Source organism: Mobula hypostoma, chromosome 15, assembly GCF_963921235.1.
Source record: "Mobula hypostoma chromosome 15, sMobHyp1.1, whole genome shotgun sequence".
Taxonomy (NCBI): domain Eukaryota; kingdom Metazoa; phylum Chordata; class Chondrichthyes; order Myliobatiformes; family Myliobatidae; genus Mobula; species Mobula hypostoma.
In genome coordinates this window covers 18,040,112-18,063,898 of record NC_086111.1, presented here as the reverse complement: position 1 = coordinate 18,063,898, position 23,787 = coordinate 18,040,112, and the positions used below count along the sequence as shown (strand labels likewise).

At 41.5% G+C, this 23,787-nt stretch overlaps 1 protein-coding gene across 6 annotated transcripts in view; it reads left to right on the top strand.

The window, feature by feature from the left end:
• The window catches only part of LOC134356730 (DDB1- and CUL4-associated factor 1-like), a 96,307-nt gene that overhangs the window by 17,707 nt on the left and 54,813 nt on the right, over window positions 1-23,787 (top strand). For 4 of the 6 annotated variants that reach the window (XM_063067809.1, XM_063067812.1, XM_063067807.1 and 1 more), the window contains exons 2-8: window positions 11,521-11,638; window positions 13,427-13,503; window positions 14,215-14,288; window positions 15,825-15,938; window positions 19,022-19,159; window positions 21,028-21,528; window positions 22,844-22,945. In XM_063067809.1, coding sequence (XP_062923879.1) covers window positions 11,529-11,638; window positions 13,427-13,503; window positions 14,215-14,288; window positions 15,825-15,938; window positions 19,022-19,159; window positions 21,028-21,528; window positions 22,844-22,945 — 1,116 coding nt within the window. In that variant the 5' untranslated portion in view covers window positions 11,521-11,528. Of the gene's footprint in view, window positions 1-10,565; window positions 10,622-11,520; window positions 11,639-13,426; window positions 13,504-14,214; window positions 14,289-15,824; window positions 15,939-19,021; window positions 19,160-21,027; window positions 21,529-22,843; window positions 22,946-23,787 lie in introns of all 6 variants that reach the window. The other 2 variants (XM_063067810.1, XM_063067808.1) reach the window with 1 other exon arrangement.

Genomic DNA, 23,787 nt, shown 5'->3' with positions numbered 1-23,787 from the left:
AACTTTGGAACGTGATTCTAGATCCATGGCAACACTGGAAACTCTGAATTGTTCTTCAGTTGTATTCAACTGGCACATTGGAATAAATCCAGGCTCCTGATTTGGCAAATTCCTTTAGGAGCAACTGATATCTGTCAGGAGAACAGTCCCAAACGCTGATAAAGAAGCAGCGTTAATGTACCCACAGAATTGTACCTTTAGCCAACATCCAAAGTTTGTAAGTTCAGTATCCATGGTGATAGCAGCTGACAGGAAGGGGAGGCCCAGAAGCATCTATTTCCATTGATAGCAAAGTCTATCATGAGAATGCCAAAGACAAGATTGCAATGTTAGCAGCCACTTTCCATCCAGAAATGCCAATTGGGTGATCTTGGCTTGCTCCTGAAATCTTTACCAGCATCCACAACATTTTACTGCTTAAGTCATCATGTTTCATTTGATCTTCTATTGTGAGATTTGTTGAGAGAAGGACAATCTACACTGTCTGCAATTGTACCACACTGAGCACAGCAAAATAATATTAAATAAAAATTACTTTTTTTTCACCTGCACTCCATCCACAGAAAGCAGGATTTCCCTATGCCAACCATTTTAGTTCCTATCCCCACATCTGTTCTGACCTGGCCTGATCTTCTGCCACGATAAGGCCATGTTCAGGATGGAAGAACAATACCTCGTATTCCATCTAGGTAGCCTGAGGCATGAACGTTGATTTCTCGTTCTGGTATTTTTTCTCCTCCCTCTTCTCTCTCCTTCTGTTCCCCACTCTGGCCTCTTATCTCATATCACCTGCCTATCGTCTCCCCAAAGCCCCTCCTCTTTCCCTTTCTCCCATGGTCCACTCTCCTCTCTCTATCAGCTTCCTCTTTCTTAGCCTTTTCCACCTATCATCTCCCATCTCCTTCCTCCACCCACTTGGCTTCACCTATCACCTTCTAGCTTGTCTTCCTTCCTTTCTTTCTCTCCTCTCCCCCCCACCCCCCAATCTTTTAATTTTGGCATCTTTCCCCTTCCTTTCCAGTTCTTGGCCCAAAACTTCAGCTGTTTATTCATTTCCATAGATGCTACCTGATCTGCTGAGTTTCTCCAGCATTTTGTATGTGTTGCTCTGGATTTCCATCGTCTGCAGAACTGCTTGTGTTTAAAAATTACTTTTTAAATTTTCATCTTTCATGGGAAGCAAATTGTGCTAACAGTTGATTATGTTAATTCAAGCTATTAGTGACAGTTTAACACATCCTGCAGGCCAGTGATGGTTTATTTACTGATTGCAGCAATGTCTAAATTGAACTTGGTGAAACAGGATTTTGTATGCCGAGACATTCCTATTAAGTTTTTACCCAATAGAATTAAATTAATATGAGGCACAAATTTGAATTCAAGGATATTTCATCTCGAAGACTGACCCACAGATTTGTTGAATTCTGCAGCAAGTCAGTGGCATCATCTTGCAACAGCTTACATTTAGAGAGTTACTGTCTTTAACAGGCAAATATCCTATAACATTGTTGAAATAGGGGAAAAGCATGACAAGCTCCATTGGGAGAGGTATCGTGAACTGTTGGAAGAAAATCAAAAACTCAAGAGTTTAAACATGCTTTAACGTAGTGTGGTGCATTGAGCTTCAGGGAGAAAAGTCAGAAAGTTGGACTCTTCAGTGACTCAGCTGTCACCAGTGGTGGGAAGGGGATATGTAATATTCAGGTGTTACATGTATTAAAGTGCTGTAACACCTAGAATCCAAAACAAGGTTGTTAGAGTAGGTGATATTAACTTTCCACATATTGACTGGGACACTCGTACTGTAAAAGGACCAGATCGACAGAGTTTACCAAATGTGTTCAGTAAAGTTTCCTTAATCAGTACATAGAAGACCCAATCAGAGAGTTCTTAGCAGTTCTTGATCTGCTATTAGGGAATGAGACTGGGCAGGTGACAGAAGTTTGTGTAGGCGAACACTTTGCATCTAGTGATCATAATGCTATTAGTTTCAAAGTAAATATGGGAAAGGATAGACCTGGTCTATTCTAAATTGGAGAAAGGCCAATTTTGTTGGTATCAGAAACAATCTGGCAAGTGTCAGTTGGAACAGGCTGTTTTCTGGCAAAAGGGGCCTTCAAAAGTGAAATGTTGAGGATACAAAGCTAGTATGTGCCTGTCAGAATAAAGGGTAAAGATAACAGGTTTATGAAACCTTGGTTACCTAAACCTTAAGGCCCTAGTTAAGAAAAAAGGTGCATAGAAGGTATAGATAGGCAGGTAAGAACGAATGAGGCATTTATGGAGTATAAGTGATGCAAGAAGACACTTAAGAAATAAATCAGGAGGGCTAATGGAAGGCATGAAGTTGCCCCGGCAGACGGGGTGAAGTGGAATCCTAAGGGATTATCCTACAGATATGTTAGGAGCAAAAGGATTGCAAGGGATGAAATTGGTCCTCTGGAAGATCAGAATGGCCTTCATAAATCAAAGTATTGAGTACAGGAGATAGGATGTTATGTTGAAGTTGTATAAGACAGTGGTCAGACCTAATCTGGAATATTGTGTGCAGTTTTGGTCACCTACCTACAGGAAAGGTGTTAATAAGGTTGAAAGAGTGCAGAGAAAATTTACAAAGATGTTGCTGGAACTGGAGGACTTGAGTTATAAGGAAAGACTGAATAGATTACAACGTTGTTCCTTGGAACCTAGAAGATTGCGGGGTGATTTGATAGAGGTATACAAAATTATGAGGGGTATAGATAGGGTAAATACAAGCAGGCTTTTTCCATTGAGGTTGGGTGGAACTGCAGCTAAAGGTCATGGGTTAAGGGTGAACGGTGAAAAGTTTAAGGGGAACATGAGGGGAAACTTCTTCACGCAGAAGGTCATGAGAGTGTGGAACAAGCTACCAGCACAAGTGGTGCATGCAAGCTCGATTTCAATGTTTAAGACAAGTTCCCAACCTTTTTTAATGCCATTAAGCAAGGAGTCTGTGAGAACCAGCACACATCAAAGTTGCTGGTGAACGCAGCAGGTCAGGCAGCATCTCTAGAAAGAGGTACAGTCGATGTTTCGGGCCGAGACCCTTCGTCAGGACTAACTGAAGCAGCACTCCCAGTTAGTCCTGACGAAGGGTCTCGGCCCGAAACGTCGACTGTACCTCTTCCTAGAGATGCCGCCTGGCCTGCTGCATTCACCAGCAACTTTGATGTGTGTTGCTTGAATTTCCAGCATCTGCAGAATTCCTCGTGTTCCAGTCTGTGAGAACCTTTGATTTAAGAGAAGTTTAGATGGGTACATGTATAGTAGGGGTAAATGTGGCTAGCTCTGGGCGCAGGTCAATGGGTCTAGATAGTTTGAATGGTTTGGCATGGATTAGATGGGACAAATGGCCTGTTTCTGTGCTGTACTTTCTATGGCTTTATGCTTTTGTTTTTGTGGCTGTAGTGAAATACAGTTGATTCCAGGTAATTGGGCCATCAGCTAAGCAGGGCAGCTGCTTGTTTAGGACAACTCTTTAAGAACAAAAACTCACTAAGAAAGTAGCCGAGATTCCCTTCATTTATTTGGGACGCGATGCCACTTTGCCAACAGGAGATTGTTGTGGAATAGTTTCTAACCAGTGTCACATGCGTGCATTTGTGTGACGGTTAGACATTACAACATACTTAGAGTGAACAGGTTTTAAATAGTTGCATGTGTTTGTGTTGTAAAAGCAGAGATTTTTGTCACAGCTAGTTGGTGAGAAATAAGCACTAATCAATACGGAACTGATTTGCTCGCTGCAGTTTCAAGCATTCAGGCTTGGAGATGCCGAAACAGCTGGGAGGGAAATGAAGCAATTTGACTGCTTCGACAAATTAGAAACTACGAAACCAAGGGTGCAGGAAGTGTATTTGGCTGCAGCTCCTGACTACCTGAAACTGCAGGTGGATTTGCTATGGAGTATTTACTATGCATTGTGGATAACAGTGAGCTGGTCACACTAAACAGCGGCTGCATGAAAGATTTTTTTCTGTTGATCAGTGATCAGTGTCAAAAAAAAAGGCAAATTAAATCCTTAATTTGTGATTCAATGTTGTAAAACAATAGAATATGAAAACTTCCAAGGGGTTGAATAGTTTTTCTCGTAACTGTATATTTCAGTCATGGGGAGCACTGGTTGGGTTGGTGAAACCTGTACAAGCAGGCAGGGTGCACTTGAGCTAGAACTGGTTTAATATCCTTGCTGGAAGGCTTGCTTGAGCTGTGCAGAGCTGGGTAGTGGGTTGCGATACAGTAAGCTGGAAGGGAGGGTACATTCTAATTAGAAGAAAACCTTCATCAGTCCAGCAGGCAGTGCAGATAAGGGCACTGAGAACATGAGAGGATTGAAAAACTAAACTCTATTTTAATCCAAGTTTAACAGGTCAGGCAAATAAATGCAGAAAGCTGATCAATATTTGAAATTACAGCTATCAGAGCGATAGCGCAGCATTACTGTTAACAACCAAGTCATTAACATCTAGTGTATCACTGTGAGTAAGCTTGTAGATGACAGAAAAGTTGGTGTTTTGGTTAGTGAAGAGGATGGTTTTCAGTAACAGAAAGATTATTCGTCAGTTGGGTGGAGCAATAGCATAGAGACTCTGGTCCTGACGTATGAAATGATGCAACTTGAAGGAGACCATATATCATGAATGGGAGTATTGAACAAACATCCTTGGTTTGCAGCTCAAAGATCCCTGAACATGGCAGCTCAAGTAAATGGGTGGTGGAAGTGTGTGGGATGTTTGCCTTTGTTATCCAGGGCATAAAATATAAATGCAGGAGGAAAACATTGGTTAGGCCACTGCTGAAAAACTCTAGTTTCCACATAGTGGGAAAGATGTGGATACAATGGAGAAGGTGCAGCAAAGTTTCATCCCATGTTGGGATAAGATGTTTATAAAGGGAGATTTGAGTGGCTTGTCTTGTCTTGTTTTCCTTCGAGCATCAGAAGCTTCAGGAGGACCTGACACAACATTACGAGAGGCGTAGGGAGATAGAAACTTTCTACCATGGTAGCTATGTCATAGGTTTAAGATGACTGAGTTCTTGAGGGTACTGGGGAATTTTTTCCCATCTGGGGATGGCTGCAGTCGTGAAAAGGTGGTGGAGGCAGAACTCACAATGTTTAAGAAGCATCTGGACAAACATATGAATTGACAAGGGGTAGTATACTACAACCATAATGTTGTGAGTGAGTTTGGTGTAGATACTTGATGACCAACATAAAAATGATAGCCCAAAAAGTCTGTTTCTGTGCCATATGATATATTTTGTAGTTCAGAAAAATGCATGTTATCTTACTGAAACTTATGATTTCCTAATGGGATGACAGGATAGATGTCAATATTTCCTAATGACAACCTCTCCTCCTCCACCCTCACCCTGAACACCAGCGTGCCTCAAGGCTGTGTGCTGAGCCCTCTTCTGTATTCCCTTTTCACCTATGACTACATTTCTGTACATGGTTCTAACTCCATGATCAAGTTTGCAGACGACACCCACTGTGGTTGGCCTGGTCAGAGGGGATGACAAGACGGCTCACAGGGACGAGGTCCAGCACCTGGCCGCATGGTGTGCCGACAACAACCTGGCCGTAACACCCAGAAGACCAAGGAGATCATTGTGGACTTCAGGCATGCTAGGAGTCACACTCACGTCCCCATCTACATCAACGGAGCTGTAGTGGAGCGTGAATCAAGCTTCAACTTCCTTGGTGTCCACATTTCCAAGGAGCTCACCTGGTCCCTGAACTCCTCCATTCTGATCAAAAAGGCGCAATAGCACCTTTATTTCCTGCGGAGCATCAAGAAAGCTCACCTCTGTCCCAGGATACTGACGGATTTTTACCGCTGTACCATTGAGAGCATACTCACCAACTGCATCTCAGTGTGGTATGGCAATTGTCCCGTATTGGACCGCATAGCACTCCAGCGGGTGGTGAAAACTGCCCAGCGGATTATCGGCACCCAATTGCCCGCCGTTGAGAACATCTACCATAAACGCTGCCTGGGCAGGGCAAAAAGCATTATCAAGGATGCATCTCACCCTAACCACAGACTTTTTACTCTCCTCCCATCCAGTAGGCGCTACAGGAGCCTCCGCTCCCGTACCAGCAGGCACAGGAAGAGCTTCTTCCCTGAGGCTGTGACCCTGCTGAACCTCACATCACAGCGCTAAGCAGTATTGCACCCATATTGTACTGTCTCAGTACTTTTATATTTGTGTGCTGTAGCACTTACTTTTTATTCGCAGTTATTTTGTAAAGAACACTATTCTTTGCATTTCTGGTTAGATGCCAACTGCATTTCAATGGCTTTGTATCTGTACTCGGCGCAATGACAATAAAGTTGAGTCTAATCTAATCTAATCTAATGTTCTGGGAGCAGTCATTTAAAACTGAAGTGAGTAGGAACAGCCTCTCACGGAGGGTGGTGAATCTTCAGAATCGTCTGCCCCAGAGGGTTGTGGAGGGTGATACATTGGTTGTATTTAAAGAGGGGGTTGGTGTTTTGAAAGATCAGGGATTGAAGGCACTGGGGAACTGATGTAGAAGAGGAGATGAGGGCTAAGATAGATCAGCCATGGTCACATTAAATTAGGACAGGCTTAAGGGACCAATAGGCCAACTCTTGCTGCCCGTGTCCTTGGATTAGCTAATGTATATTTTGTGACGTTGCTGGTGAAGTAGGCATTTATTGCTTATCCATAACTGCTACTGAACCGAGAGAAATCTTTAATTACCATGCTACTGTTGGTCTGGAGTTGCACATCAACCAAACATTGTTACAACAGGGACATTGTTTCTCACCCCTTAGATTTTGATGGTCTTCCTTTATGTCTGCACAGTGGCTGTGGAGGAATTGGGAGGAAGTCTGAGAAGTATCTACCACATCCCAGTCATGCAAAGTAACATTGAGAAAGGCCGACGAGGAAAAGCAAAGGCGGGAAGGGGAGATTTATTTGGTAGACTCAGACTTGTGTTTGTAAATAGCATGACCTTGTTCCCTTTCCTTTTTGGCAGCCCTGTGAGCAACGCTGTGGTATTGTTATCAGTTGTGATCCAGGTTTAATTCTAAACTCTGTATTTTGATAGTTTTCCATGCCTTCTCAGCAGTGGTATCATTTTGAAGTTGTGCTGCATTACACAATGTGGAAAAAGGGGATAGATACATTAGAAGGCCTGAACATAAATTCAGTTGTTCAGCACTGTGGAAGATTGAATTCCAGAGCTGAAAGGTAATGTTGCAGCTCTATGAAACCCTGGTTACACCATATTTGGAATATTGTGTTCAGTTCTGGTCGCCTCATTATAGGAAGATTGAGAGAGAGAGAGAGAGAGCAGAAGCGATACACCAGGGTGATGGTTGGACTAGAGGGCATGTCTTATAAAGACGGGTTGAGCAAGCTAGGTCTTTTTTTTCTTTGGAGCAAAGGAAGATGAGAGGTGAGTTACAGAGGTGTACAGAGAAGAGGCATAGATCAAGTGGATAGCCAGAGACTCTTCCTCAGGGAGGAAATGCAAGGGAACATAATTTAAATGATTAGACGAAAGTATAGGGGAATGTCAGAGATACAGTAAGTTCTTTGCACAGAGTAGTGGATGCATAGAATGTGCTGCCAGAAGTCGAGATGGAAAAACAGAGTGGTATAAGGAGGGAGGGTTTGATTGATCTTAGGGTAGGTTTAAAGGTCAGCACAACGTTGTGGGATGAAGGTTTTGTACTGTGCTGTAATGTTTTTTCTCACTGTTCTGCTTATTGATGATGTGTGGTTCGGACTTTGTCAAAAAGTTGGTTAAGTTGCAAGAGTTGGTTTACTGGCGTCTGTCCTGTTCTGCCCTGGACTTGTAGTATGTGAGCTATAATTTACAGTGATAGTGTTTTCTTTACCAATGTTGTGGTTAGTGTTTCCCAGCTCCTCAATACACGTGCTGTCATTGTATTTTTCACACTGTGCAAAATCAGTGCTTCCCTTTGGATCCTTCATATTCTCTGGGTTTAGTCCTGTGGAAATGGGTTGCAGTATTTACAGCTGGAGTTTGTTGATGTTACAACTAGGCATACAGTTGTGTTAGACTGTGGAGTGTTGTTTCACTAACTTATTTCATACCTGAATGCTAATAGGAAAAGCTTTGTTTTCTTGTCTGCCTTTCCACAACATTGCCCTGTTTCTTAGGAATGCATTTGCTTCATTGAACTCCCAACCCCATGATTGTAACCAGAGCAGATTTGTGAATAGCTCTTCAGTCTTTGGAGTTCTCGTATTTCCCAAGTTCACACCTCATTTATAAGTGCTCACTAGACTCAGATTTGCTGATGCCAGCAAGCTCCTTTGCACCTCATACGTGGTGTCCTGCCATTGTCATGGGCTCTTTCATTCTCATAATTTGCTTTCGCCCTTTTCGATCTTGAGTTTAGTTGCGTATTTTATTTCCTGTAACCGACAAAAATCATTTACTTTCATTGCTTAAACATATGAATTTGTAATGTCTGATATTCTTTGCCGTTGTATTCTTAATTCATCACCTCTGAGTAATCTAATGGCAAGCTGTGCTACTCCAGTGTTAGAATGAACTAACCCAGACACCCAAGTTTGGATAAACAAGCTGCAATTGCATGACACCTAGTGTACATAACATACCATAAAGCATGTAGTGCTGATTCATCGTGGCAGTGCTATTAATTCAGTTTGAATTTAAAGCAGATTCGAGAGCTTGGAACTGGCTGCAGTGTACACCAGCATGATCTGTAACCCCGTGGTCCAGTCTTCAGTCTGCCATTGCTGGAGGATCAGTCCACAGAATGAAGTGTGTAGCTGGAATGTAGGCAGCAGCTCTAGCTGCATCTCAAAATGAGTTGTCAACTTGGTAAAGCTGAATGGCAGCACACAATAAACTTAGCTGAGCGATCTCACCAGTGAATTGGATTAGAGTTTTGTACTTCTGTCACACCTGATCATGAATGCTGATGGGCAATTTGAAAATGCCCATTTTCAACAACGGCAAGTCCGAATGCCAAAGACCAGGCTTGAAGCATTTACAGTAATTTTTAGCCAGATCTGCCTTGATTTCCTCCTGAAAATCCACACCATCACAGAAGCAAATTCAATCCATCCCAAGTGATGAGAGTAAAAGCAGTAAATACGGCAAAGCTTTGGGAATGTGCAATATATTGGCTGTAGTGCTTAAGGTTTGCACTCTAGGAGTAACTGTTCCTTTAGCCAAGGAAGCCAGTACTGTTACAACATTGGCATCTGTCCAATATTGTGGAACATTAACCAGATATGTTTTGTTCCTCAAAAGTGGGACACATCGGATTGGGCTAAATATCACTTAAACTAATCAGTCAGCAGAGTGCTGAAAGCAACCAATGCAATGACTAATGTCGCCAATATGTCATCAGACAACGCTCACTTGTAATAACCTGCTTGTTGGTGCTCATTTTGGGTTTTATAGGCCAGAGTTAGACCAAAGAGCTAAGTTGTGGAGCTGTGCGGAAACTGACTCAAATCTGCTTTCGGCAGCATTTTAAATGAACCAAGGAGCTCAGGTAAAACAGAAGTCAGTGGCATCTATGGTGAACATCTCAGATAGCCAAAGGTGATTTCAAATAAAATAAAGCCCCATTTTTTAGAAGTTTGTGTATTATTATTAACTATTATTAGAAAATTGCTAGAAGTTTGCATCATAGGTTAACATAGTTTGTAATTAGTGTCACAATTTTGAGCTTTAGGGTAGGTACTTTGTTGGGTAAGGTCAAACCCTGGTGACAGTAGTGAATAATAAATAGGTGCTGTGGAATGGGCAGATAGAGAGGAGATCTGGGCGGACTTGGTGAGCATAAAAGATGAAGGAATTTAAAATCAGTTAGAATTTTATTGTTGCGCATTAGGAACAGAGTGAACATTGCATGGGTCAGTGTAATTTCAGACCTGAGTAGCAGTGTTTGGCATCTTAAGTTTATCAGAGTATGGATAGGGTAAATGCAAGCAGGCTTTTTCCACTGAGGTTGGGTGAGACAGGAACTATAGGTAATGGGTTAAGGGTGAATGGTGAGATATTTAAGGGAACATGAGGGAAACTTCCTCAGTCAGAGGGTGATGAGTGTGTGGAACGAGCTGCTAGCGCAAATGGTGCGCTGTTTGATTGCAACATTTAAGAAGTTTGGATAAGTACATGGATGGGAGGGCTATGGAGGGCTAAGGTCCAGGTGCAGGTCAATTGGACTAGGCAGAATAATAGTTCAGCATGGACTAGATAGACCGAAGGGGTTGTTTCTGTGCTGTAGTGATCTGACTCTATAAGGTGCAACTGGACGGGATTGCTTTGTGGGAGTTAAACCTGAACATGAAAAAGACACCAGGATAGAATTAATAATTATAAGTCATTTATCGAGCATTTTTCATCCAGACAATGTAGTTGACAGTGCTTTCCAATTGAGTAAAATTACTGAGTTAGAAGTGAGTGCTCTTTTGGGGGATAAAGGCTTGGCTCAAAACTAAATATAATAAAAAGAGAATATTTTGGTTACAGCTGCTCCCTTTCCTTCACCCAGGCACCACAGTGATGTCATGAGATGATATTTTGGGATGTGCTTCTGACTGACTTAAAGTAAGCCTAACTAATACATATACTTCAGACTAATCCTCCAGTACGACCATGTTACCAAAGCTCCTGAAAAGACACAATAACAATATTCAAATAAAAATCAGGGGTTCTTTCATCAATCAATAGCATCAGGGCATTTTAATTAGCCTCTGCAGTGTTATAATATCAAAAAAATAATTGGCACTGATGTACTTTGGAATTTCCTTGTGATGGGGAAAGTCATATTAAATAAGCTTGTATGGTTCATTTGTGGTGGACGATACTGTCTGGCTAAACGTTGCCATCATCTCTATTGTGCCCCAGGTTGTGGTTTAGGGTACTCGTTTCTGCCTCTATGGTATGGTGCCAAGTTGTACCAATATTGGTCTTGATCTTGGTGGTGTTTGGGGCTTCCTTCATCATGCTAGTAGGTTCCCCTGGGTTCTCACTACTGTCAGTCACGCAAATCCCAGGTGGAATCACACACATTTCCCCTGGGTTCTCACTACTGTCAGTCACGCAAATCCCAGGTGGAGACTCCCGAATACCGTCACACACAGATACAGGATTCTTCTGTAGGATTGCTGTTTCTGTAACAACTTTTTTGGATCAATCAGGGTTGTTAGCTCTGATCTGAACCCCCAAACTAGAGGATAGGTGGACCAATGTTAGTCCGGCCTCTGAGATACCTATATTCATCCATTTCTAGTCTCTTGCTTCCTAATTTTCATTATTCTGTGTGGAGTATCCTTAATCTGAACTGGTCCTAAACCTGTACGTATCTCTGCCTCTCTCTATTCACATAAAAGTCTCTGAGAACCTATACCTTTGTCCAAGCATTTGGTTGTGTGTTTCATGAACTTTAATGATTCATCACGTGGTGATTGTAACATTTAGTAATCTGCTGTGCACTTTCTTGCCAGGTTCAACAATGGCTTCCGTAACTTCGAATGTGGATTCGAAAGCAGAACTCACTTCATTACTGGAACAGTGGGAGCGAGAGAATAGCAACGAGCAGAATGTTATTCCTGTGCTGACCAAGTAGGTCAAAACTTTTTTTTTAATTCTAGAAAGGGCAGTTCTGAAGGTCTTCCTTTAAACAATCTACAAGATGTTTTAAGTTGAATTGTTTGGCACAAATTGGAGAAATTGATGCATGTTGTGGAGGTATGCATTTATGGAATCTATCGGAAATGAATGCACATGGAAGAATACTGTTTGAAGAGAGCACTAGAGAAGAGGATGAGAATTAAAATGGGAGCTTTATTTGTAACTTTTATTCATGGGTTGAGATATTCAAGACAAGCTAAATATTTGGCACTGAAGAGGTCCAGAGGAATGACCCTGAGAATGAAAGGTATGAGGAGTGTTTGATAGCTCTGAGGCTGTACTTGCTGAAGCTTAGAAGAATGAGGGGGTTCTCAATTGAAACCTGTCAAATATTGAAAGGCTGTAAAAAGAGTGGGTGTAGAGAGGATGATTCCAATTGTGTGAGAGGCTAGGACCAGAGAGCACAACCTCAGAATAGAAGGACATCCCTTTGGAACAAAGGTGAGGAATTTCTTTGGCCAGAGGGTGATGAATCCATGGAACTCATTGCCACAGATGGCTGTGAAGACCAACTCGGATGTATTTAAAGTGGAGGTTGATCGCTTCATGATTAGTGAGTGCATAAGAGGTTATGGGGAGAAGGCAGGAGAGTGGGGTTGAGATGGATAATAAACCAGCCATGATTGAATGGTGGAGCGGACTTGATGGACCAAATAGTCTAATTCTACTCCTATGTTTTATTTATTGTTCTTGAAGGTGATAGGTTGTGTCATGCAATGTCAGGTAGATAGTGACCCAACAGTGATAAATACGGTCATGATGGTATGTGTAAGGGATTGTGGAGGTGGTTGTTCACGTATGATACTTTTACTTATCCTTCTATCCCTTGATGGTCACAAATTTCAAGTGTATTGAAGAAACTTTGGTGGATGTGGTGCAGGGAGAAATCTCTAAAGTAATAGAATATGTGCCTTGCAGCAGATCACTTTGTTTCTGATCTTGTCTTGGAGATCATTCGCATGGGTGTGAGCAGAATAATGCGTTGCACTCTTGACTACTCTGCTTTTATTTGTGCTGGGAATGTTTGGTGCTAGCAGTGTCAAAAGTAGAAAGTGTTGAATTTATCAGTAAAATCTGTCACAGTGAGCACAAAACTTCTTTCTTACATACACCATTAGCTGTTCAAATTAAAAACATGTTGGAATTACTGGAGCCAATAGTGTGGATGAGCTGAATTAATACACAGCATTAGAAGTAATATCTGCAGTGCTTTTTAGAGGAAACACATACAAATGTTATTTGAACTCAGACTTAGTGCCAACTCTCGTCCTGTCTTTATTATAGTATTTTTTTCTCAATTATATGTTCTGGGAGGTGGGGGAGAATAGCTAATAGGGGGGACATAGTTTTAAGCAGGTTAGAGGAAAGTTTAGGGGGATGTTGGAGGTAGTTTTTTTTAGAGTTTGGTAAGTGTGTGAAATGCCCTGCCGGGGTGGTTGTAGAGGCAGATAAATTGGGGACATTTTCTTAAACTTAGATAGGCTCGTGATGATAGAAAAATGAAGGGCTGTGCAGGAGAGAAGGGTTAGATTGCTCTTGGAGTAGATTAAAAGGTTGGCATATCGCTGGCCGAAAGGTCCGTACTGTGCTGTAATGTTCTAGTTCAAGAAGCACGAAGCAAGGAAACTTTTTATCTTTAAATGGCCGCATTCACAGAGATTGAATAGCTTTCAGGTGCAAAAGTTGTGTAGAATTAATATCCCTGTTGATTGCTTGCAGGATTTCAGACCTCATTGAGAAAGAGACTGAGGAATACCATAAGGCTGACCCTGATCCCTTTGACGATAGGCACCCAGGTAAGAGGGACCATTTCTATTTAAGCAAACTGATCTCTAACAGGTCAGATCTGCACCAGTAAAAGAACAATGTATGAGGAATATATAATAGTACAATTCTGTTGCGTGGATTCTTGGCTGGGCCTAATTAAGTAATATACACACAGGAACTACTTCCGAATTGTGATGAGTCTCTGGAGTTCTCTGCTCAGGAAAGTTGAACATTAAGGAGGAGCCAGGGTGACTTTAATAGGAATTGTAACCTATACAGAAGAAAAGTGAATTTTGTGAGGCTTTGTGATGGTTTTCAGCAATATTAACTGCTAAACCATATCTGCGCAACATACGTCCTAATTGCAAATGACAAATTGATATTTCTTTAAAAAGGTTAAAAGCATAGAGGGTTATGGACCTTGATCACATGACAGCCAAATTCATTGAATGATGGAAGTGTTAGAGGGCTGATCTGCCTATTATGCAAAAGAGGAAGAAATCCACTTTGGTTAGTCTTTGGGAGATCATTTTTAAGCCAAGAACTATTTGCAGATGTAGGAAGTGTTCACAAATTATAGAAATGTTACCCACCAGTCTGAGTTTACACACACAAGCATTTTTATACATACATACACACCCACACACGTGTACTGAGGTATGTAAAACTGACAAAACCATTGATGGCAGAAATCTAATGTAAAGAAACGTGTAATATAAGTTACCATCCATTTCTTTCAGGTCGAGCGGATCCAGAATGTAGGTTGGGACATTTGTTAAAAATACTCTTTAAAAATGATGACTTCATGAATTCGGTAAGTTGGACCTACTACCTTAACTTTGCTTTAAAAGAAATTCAGCAGGGAAAAAAAAGCACCTCTGAAATTTAAACCTCACACTAATGAAAGCCTATCACTTGGACCTGTCCAAGTAAGCCGTTTCAACACACATAAAATGCGGGAGGAACTCGGCAGGCCTGACAGCAATGTTGACTGGACTTTTTTTTCCATAGATGCAGTGTGTTGCTCGGTTTTCCAGCATCTGCAGATTTTCTCTTTGCGTATCTCCAATTCTCCTTTGAGTGTTACAGTTGGATCTGTTCGTTCACAAGTTCAGTCCCTTTCTATCTTACTCCCCCAAGTTCATTCTTCCTTTATGCTAGATGGTCTGGTGAGGATCATCCCTTGAACCCTCAACTCTCAAGCTTGTCATTTTATTGATTTTCTATTCTGATGAAGCACATCCAGTTTATGACCTAACCCTTATTATACTGATCATTATCAGAGTACTACAGCACAGAAACAAGTTCTTCAGCCAATCTAGTCCATGCCGAGCCGATCTTCTGCCTAGTCCTATCCATACAAACTAGACGTTATCCTTCCAAAACCTTCTCATGCATTTATCTAAATTTCTCTTAAATGTTCCAATTGAACCTGTATCTAGCACTTCTAATGATAGTTCATTCCATCCTTGCAACACTCTCCAAGTGAGCATGTTCCCCTGAGATTCCCCTTGAAAACTCCACCTTTCACCCTCAACCTCTGACCTCTAGTTTATATGTTTGCTTTTATAGATATTTTAGGATGCATGTAGTCTCAGCCCCTTAGTGAAGTTAAACCGACTAACAGATATGAAAACTTGCGTCTCATTGAAAAAGAGCAGCTGGCTTGTCTTGCTGATATCAACATGCACAGTGGCCTGCTCTTGTTACAAAAAATTTTTAACCCCTTATATGGTAAAATAGGAATTTACGTGTGAAATTTACAACTATTAGTTGTGATGCTTTGGACTATTAACACAGAAGATGGAATGGATTTGAGGTTGAGTTTTAAACTTTGGAAGAAAAGTATTGCCCTGCACTCTTTCCCAATCCCTCATCCCACGTTTGGCCATATTCCTCTACTCCATAGCCCTATCACCTGTAACCCACCATCACCACAGCAACACGCATAAAATGCTAGAGGAACTCAGCAAACCAGGCATTATCTTTGGAAAAGAGTACAGTCCTGATGAAGGGTCTCGGCCGAAACGTCGACTGTACTCTTTTCCATAGATGCTGCCTGGCCTGCTGAGTTCCTCCAGCATTTAGTGTGTGTTGCTTTGGATTTCTAGCATCTGCAGATTTTCTCATCTTTATACCATCACAGCAACATGTTGCTTTTTTTTCTTCCCTCCCCACACAGGCTCATGAACCCCATCCACCGTCTAACCCTTACAATGGAGAATGAGGAACTTACTGAAAGTTCTACTATTAAATTGCTGTGGAATAAGTCTTCAGGCAAATAAGCATATGGTCCTTAATTTATGTTCTGATTTTTGTCTTTCCATATTTTTCTCTGTGCCCTGAGAAGCTGGTGAATACTTACATAATGACTAGTAGAGACCCTGTAGTCAACACTTCAGCGTGCAGACTTCTCTTGGACATTATGCCTGGATTGGAAACTGCTGTTGTTTTTCAAGAGAAGGTAGGAAGAAGGCTGCATTTACAATTGAAGGTGTTTTTATTGGGTTATGTTCCAGATTCAGATTAATTTACTTATCTCATGTATGTTGAAACATACAGTGAAATGTGTCATTTGAGTTAACAACCCACACAGCCTAAAGATGTGCTGGGGCAGTCTACAAGTATTGCCATGCATTCTATCCCAGTGTATAGAAGTACCATAATCACAATCTAATTGTACAACTCCATCAGAAGTGATAATTGATTTCAGCTTAAGTACGAATTGCCAGCTGAAGTAGCAGCATTAACCTACTGAGTAGTTACAAACTTCAGTCTTCCCTTAGATCTTTAAGAGATCTGAATGAAGTGTTGGGGTCAAAATGCACGTCGGTGCCCTCATTGAGAAGAGATGGGACTATTGGTAGAAAGCAAGGGATTCTATTGTGTCTGTCCATGGGGGAGGATATGTTAGCATGCTGAAGAAGCACCTTGTGTTAAAGGGGCATGTCTGTATTCCAAAGTTAAAACATTGTATAAGTGTCGAACATTTATCACCAGGCAGTTTCCAGGGCTTCTGAAGTAGTTTAGATGAGAATTAGGTGCCTATTAAATCATGTAGAATTCAGAAAACTATGGGGAGGGGACAGCTGATAGTACTAATTGGTTTCAGTGAAGATGAGCCTATTGGGACTGTAAAATCACCTATTTCTGCATTGTGCATTGTTATTTGCATCCCACATTTTTGACAGCTGTACAATACTTGGCTTTTATTAGTTCCAAATTTATATTTGCTTTGTATTCATCTATGAATTAAGCTTCAACTCCATTCTCTACTCAACTTGTCCTTTTTTGTTACGTATTCTTAGGGGTAGTTTCAATATTTGACATAAGTTTGTAGGTTAGATAGTGGGGAAGAACCAGCCAGCAAAATAGAGCCTCGTCGGATGACTTACGGAGAATTTTCAGATCCACAGTCTGGTTTTTGTAGATCAGTTATTAAGAAATTCCATGCGTGCTTTAACTATGTGGTGCTTTAACAGATCAAACTGTGTTGTGATTTAATTTACACAGAATGCTGGTGGAACGCAGCAGGCCAGGAAGCGTTTTGTGTGTGTTGCTTGAATTTCCAGTATCTGCAGATTTCCTCGTGTTTGTGATTTAATTTGTTTGAATTCATCCTTCCTGTGCTCTTTTAACTTTGAGAGGCTTGTGTAGAGTCTTGGAAATTTCCATTGTGCAACTCTTCTATCTGTCTGCATTTTAACCTTTTTTTTTGTTTGCATTACTTTTAACCTACTGAACAGTTTCTTGGAAACATTTTCAAAGCAAAATTTGCTATTAAGCTACAAAAAGATATCAGCCTAGATGACCATAAGTTTATAAACTGCTTAAGAGAAAAGAGGTCAAGGGTTTTGGACAGAGTCTTGTGGAATCTCTCGATGGAATGTTTATATACAGGCTTCATCAGGCATCCATCATAGGATTATGGGAAGGTATAATAATTGGGGTGGTATGAATTTTAAAATTGAGGTTTTGCCAAACCAGGAGCCGAGGTGGCGCAGGACTTAGAGTTGAATGAGTTGCAGGTTTCAAATGTCAAAGTTAGTTTATTATCAAACCTGATGGGCTGAATGGACTAATTCTGTTCCTGTGTCTTGTGGTCTATTTCTGGGACCGTTAAGAAACACAATTAGAATCAACACCCTTCTGAGAAAGTTTGCAAGAGGGGAGCTGTTCAACTAAATTTTAAAATTTAGAGGGACACTAACTTGTACCAGTTAAAAAGGGGAATAGGTGCAATAGGATTGGATCAGCAATGGAGTTGGCAGAAGTATAGTTAAATTTGGTGAAAGGTGTGAATGCATATGTAAATCCACAAAGTGCAGGACATAATGTTTTTAAGATGTTCAAAAAAGGCAGGGGAAATAATCTGGTGTAAAAGTGCTCATTGGAGAGTTTAGACAGTGCTGGAAAGACAGATAAAGTGTGATTTTGAGGGGTCAGAGGTGAGAGTTAAGCAGGTAGGACATTCTTGTTGCAGGGTATGTTTTCAATCCAGCAAGGATGCGAGCATTGCTGGACTTAATTCTGAGGAACAGGTTTGTGTAAATGGGAAAACAGCCATGTTTAGGTTAGTAATGTTTGAAGGTTAAGGATCTAAAGTTGAACTTTTTAAGTGGAAGGGAAATGATGAATGAAATACAAAGTGGAATTAAAGAGCAACTAATTTGACAATGTAAAATTAGAATTGACAAAGTTTGAAGAGGTATAACCTAGAAATATACTCACAAAAGGGGACTAATAAGGTAGTACGAGAGACCTTGTGTGTATGTCCAAGGATTCCTGAAGGCAGCTGGTTAGATAAATAAGATAATTAAGACTGTGATTAGCTGTCTAAAAAATGAATATTATTGTGATGCATTGCACTTAATTGTAAGATCACTAATAGAACATGTATTCTGATGAAGAGCCAATGCCATCGAACAGAAATTTGAGTCGTGTGGAGATATTAGGATAGGTAACTATAAACTGAGGAAAAGTATGTAGACCTAGTGATGCCCTTCTCCCAGTATGGTGACAATTCTGCCAGAAAAAAAACAGGCAGATAATTAGGGAGGGCCTTTGGAGTATGGGATCTCTAGCTGAATGCTGATACTTGAATGATTTTAAATGAAAGACGTATAAGAGGCCAGACCTGGAGGTGGCAATATGAAATGAATTTTTTTTCATAAATTAAGGGGAATAGTGTTGTTGTTGGACTTTGAACACAGATCATGATCTAAGACCATTTCTCTACTTAACCCCCACCTCTCAGAGGGGGAAATTTTTTCCTCTTTTGGTCCTGATGGAATATTGGATTTTATCCACACCACATCACAACTTCTTGTTATTATGAATACCATGGCTGTTATTTCAGCTTGCATAACCAATGGCCATCAAGTGAAGTAAACGTTTTGTTTATTTCAGAGAATTAAAGCCATAATTTTCCTGTTTGGTTAACTTCACTGGTTGTGGAATAATTTAAACTGTGACATCAAACTGCTTACGATTTACTGATGAAGCCAGAGGAATCCCATTTATTGATGATTTTTGTGTTAACTTTAGGAGGGGATTGTAGAAAACTTATTCAAGTGGGCAAAAGAATCTGATCAGCCACTGAGAACATATGCTACGGGCCTGCTTGCTGGAGCCATGGAAAACCAAGATATTGCAGCCAATTACCGGGAGGAAAATTCACAGATGGTAAGAATTGTGGAACTGTTTTATTTTAAAGGTTGGGAAGCTTTGTTGGGTTTCCTTGTCTCAGGCTTTACTTAGGTTGGGAGAACAGATGCTTCGTTAGACTGCACTTTACAGAAATTTAAAGATATTGGTTGGTGACCTCATTATAACGAATGGAAATTATCTTCATTCCTGCACATTGCTCCCACTATGCACCTTGCTGTCTAAACTAGTTAACCTCTACTGTACATCCTCTAACTAAATCAAGAATTTCCTCGTCCTCTTGCTGCTGTATTTCTTAACAAAAACTGGGCATTGCTACTATCACATTTTGCTGAGATCTGGAGTATTTCTAAAAGAATATGAATTTGAAAAGAATATATGAATAATACAGGATTCACACTGGGTCTCAGTATTTAAAGGGGAACGGCTTCCAAGGAACCTGGAATATTACATGTGTGCACACACGAGGAATTCTGCAGATGCTGGAAATTCAAGCAACACACATCAAAATTGCTGGTGAACGCAGCAGGCCAGGCAGCATCTCTAAGAAGAGGTACAGTCGACGTTTCGGGCCGAGACCCTTCGTCAGGACTAACTGAAGGAAGAGCAAGTAAGAGATTTGAAAGGGGGGGGGGGGATCCAAAATGGTAGGAGAAGACAGGAGGGAGAAGGATGGAGCCAAGAGCTGGACAGGTGATTGACAAAAGGGATATGAAAGGATCATGGGACAGGAGGCCCAGGGAGAAGGAAAAGGGGTGGGGGACCCAGAGGATGGGCAAGGGGTATAGTCAGAGGGACAAAGGGAGAAAAAGGAGAGAAAGAATGTGTGTATATCAGTAAATAACGGATGGGGTACGAGGGGGAGGTGGGGCATTAGCGGAAATCAATAAATAACAGGTGGGAAAGCCTCCAACCTGATGGCATGAGCATTGGCTCCTCTAACTTCTGCTAATGCTCCACCTCCCCCTCGTACCCCATCCGTTATTTACTGATATACACACATTCTTTCTCTCTCTCCTTTTTCTCCCTCTGTCCCTCTGACTATACCCCTTGCCCATCCTCTGGGTTTCTTCCCCCCCCCTTTCCTTCTCCCTGGGCCTCCTGTCCCATGATCCTTTCATATCCCTTTTGCCAATCACCTGTCCAGCTCTTGGCTCCATCCCTCCCCCTCCTGTCTTCTCCCATCATTTTGGATCTCCCCCTCCCCCTCCCACTTTCAAATCTCTTACTAGCTCTTCTTTCAGTTAGTCCTGATGAAGGGTCTCAGCCTGAAACGTCAACTGTACCTCTTCCTAGAGATGCTGCCTGGCCTGCTGCTTTCACCAGCAACTTTGATATTACATGTGTGATTCTCTTTAATGCTTCCTTTAGTCTTTGGATATTAGATGTACCTTGCTGTGCCTTCTGTGCTGCTTTGGTGTGTCACATGCTAGGCATCAATTGGATAACAGCGGCTGCACCTCTTATATCAGTGGAATGGTGGTGTCACTTCTGAAAATATTTGTTACCTGAATAGCTTCTTGTCTGTCTTCTGAATACAGCAGCAGCTCCTAACTCCAGTCTGATGACTGAGGGTGGGAAGGATAATGCAGGTTGTTTCGGCCATGGCATTTTGTTTTGGATATATTCCTGCTTTGTAGGTATAATTGTTGCTCCTGTACCAAAAACATTGTGATATTATTAAATTAAAAGGAGCCCATTTTGTGGGTGACCTTTCAGCAACTGATTTTCAGGAACAAGTAAGGCATTCCTATCTTCAATACGCATATGGACCTTTATATCGGAGTGGTACTGACTGACCACTGTGAAAGTTTGGATTTAAATTTAATTTTTGCAAAAGGATGTCTTTCTTTAAAGTGCTAATAACCCTTTCCAATTGTTCAAAGGTACCAGTGATGCTACAACGTTTACGAGACTTACAACTGCAAGAACTGGAAAATAACCAGAAGACAAAATGGCAGAGCCCGCGGAGGCCACACTTTACAACCTTGCTTCCAATGGATGAGGAAGCTGTGGATATGGACTATGGTGATACCTTGAAAGCCGAGGCTGTGGAGGACTGTGCCAATAATCTCTCCTTTCAATTAAATTCTTCACACAAAACCAGTAACAGGATTAATTCCTCCATCAAAACTGCAGAGAATGAGGAAGGAATGAAGGGGAAGGATGGACAAAGGACTGAGAGAGAGAATACAAATAAAACAGCCAAACAAAGACTCAGCTTTACAAACTTGGAATCTGAACGAATATGTAATGAGCAGTCAAATAGCTGGTCGGAAATGTCACCTTGGGTAATTGGCACTAATTATAGCCTTTACCCTTTGACACCTGCCATCGAGCAAAGATTAATTCTACAGTATTTAACACCTCTGGGAGAATATCAAGAGGTGAGATGCAAAACTGATTTTTTTCTTTATATCTCATTCTTATGATCCAAAATGATAGTGTGTTTTGAGACAACTGACTTGTAGTCACCACAAGGCATGTTGGTTTGGGTCTAGAGCCACCTTTAAGCCTAACACATACAGAATGTTTAGATATAGAAGTCTGAGGACTTTTCCCAAAATTTGGGAAACCTTACCTTCCCTCTCCTGTGGTTAATGGAGCCTTCAAACACATTTACTTCGTTTCCTGCATGTCTCCCCTCACCTTTTCTCTCCCCAGACAGAAGAGAAACTTTTCCTTGTCTTCATCCTTCACCTACTAGCTTTTTGATCCAGTGTATCATTGCTTGCTATTTCTGTCAGCCACATCTTGCCCTCCATTTTCATCCCCCTTCTACCTACCCCTCGCTCCCAGCAAAGTTCAGCTTTCTCTGTGACTCCCTGGTCCAACTCATCCCTGCCCACCAACCCCTCTCTATTCCTTGGAAGTGTACCCTGTGACTGTAGGAGATGCCATTCTTGTCCGTACCCCCCACCCCTTCCAGGTGAGACAGTGATTCACGTGAATCTCCTCCAACCTCATCAATTGCATTCAGTGCTGTTGATATGGCCTTCTCTATGTTGATGAGACAAAGGATAGACTAGGCAATCACTTCTCAGAGTACCTGTGCTCTGTCAGTAGTGGCCATCCTGAGTTTCTGGTTGCGTGTCATTTCACCTCCCCTTTCCATCCTGTCTGACCTTGGCTTTCTCTGCTGCCTGTGAGACCACTCACAACCTTGAAGAACAGTACCTTCTGTTCTGCTTAGATAGCCTATGGTCTAATGGCATGAACACTGAACTTTCATGTAACCGACTCCCATGTTCCTTTCTCAATTCCACCCAAGGTCTCTCTCCCTTGGTTCACCTTTTCCATCTCCCCTTCCTTACCCACCTATTACCTACCAGCTTCTGTTTCGCTCTTCTCTGTCACTAATGTCTTCCCTCAGCACAGGGTCCTGATGAAGACCATCCATTTCCCTCCACAGATGCTGCTCAACCTACTGAGTTCATCCCGCATTATTTGCTCCAGATTTCAGCACTGTTTTCAATCTTTACATGTGGCTGTCAAATGAACATAGTTGTCAGACTTCTCTCCCTAATCCAATATTGAAGGTGAAATCTTTACAGGGTCCTCGACCTGTCCTCTTGGATTCATTGCTTGAGACCTGCAGTTCTGTGCCAGTTCAATTATTTGAGAGCTTTCTTGAAATGTAAATGCCTTTCTTTAATACTTACAGATTGATTGTAACTCATTGTTTCTGATCATTTCCTCTAGTTGTTAGCTGTATTTATGCAGCTCGGTGCTCGCGAGCTGCTCATGTACTACATCGACTTGAAGCAAACTAACGATGTTCAACTCACTTTTGAAGCGCTTAAGGTACGAGAGGGCATCCTGTGTCTTTGGTGTTAGTGCTAAGCTAAGCCCTCTATAACTTAAAATAACAAGTTGTAAATAAGCTATTCAGCCATGATAATCCTTGGTTTCTTTAGTTTGTGATTGGTTGATAAGGATACCACCTTTAGCTGCAGCGCTTTGGGGCCCGAAGAAGGCAACACGCACATTAGCACAAAGCTCACAAAAACCTTTGGGGTTTTTCCATCCTCTCCCCCTGCTCTGGTACGGGGCTGTAACAATGTCCTGTGATTCACCTTCTGAAAGTACACCCTTCAGGAGGTTCCTGTGTTGGCTTCTTGAATCACTTCTGTCTGTATTGAAGGCATTCTCACTTCAGTTTTGAACAGTGACAAAAAAACATGATTCTGAGTTACAGTGGTTTGCAAAACAAAACTCTGGAGGAACTCTAAGCCAGACGTATTTTGGTACAAAGCAAGCTGAAGATGTTGGTTTGGGTATTTACTGCATTATATTTCGAAGTATACCAACCACGATGTACTCATGATAGGGGCAATGAATGTTCAGAATACTAGGAAAGCAGCTGGTCAAGGTGAAGCATCAACATTGAGAATAATCATGGCAGAGGTGTTGCTGCCTATCCTCATTGTGGTCAATTGGTCAAGAAGTCAAGGATCCAGTTGCAGAGGGTGGTGTTTACTCTGCGATTTAGGAGGTGATGAGTTAGCTTGGAGTTATAGTATTGAAGATGGAGCTGTAGTCAATAAACAATAGTCTTTACAGTCTAGATGCTCCAGAGATGAGTGAAGGGCCATGGTGATGGCATCCACCACAGACTCTTTTCTGTGGTAGGTGAATTATAATGG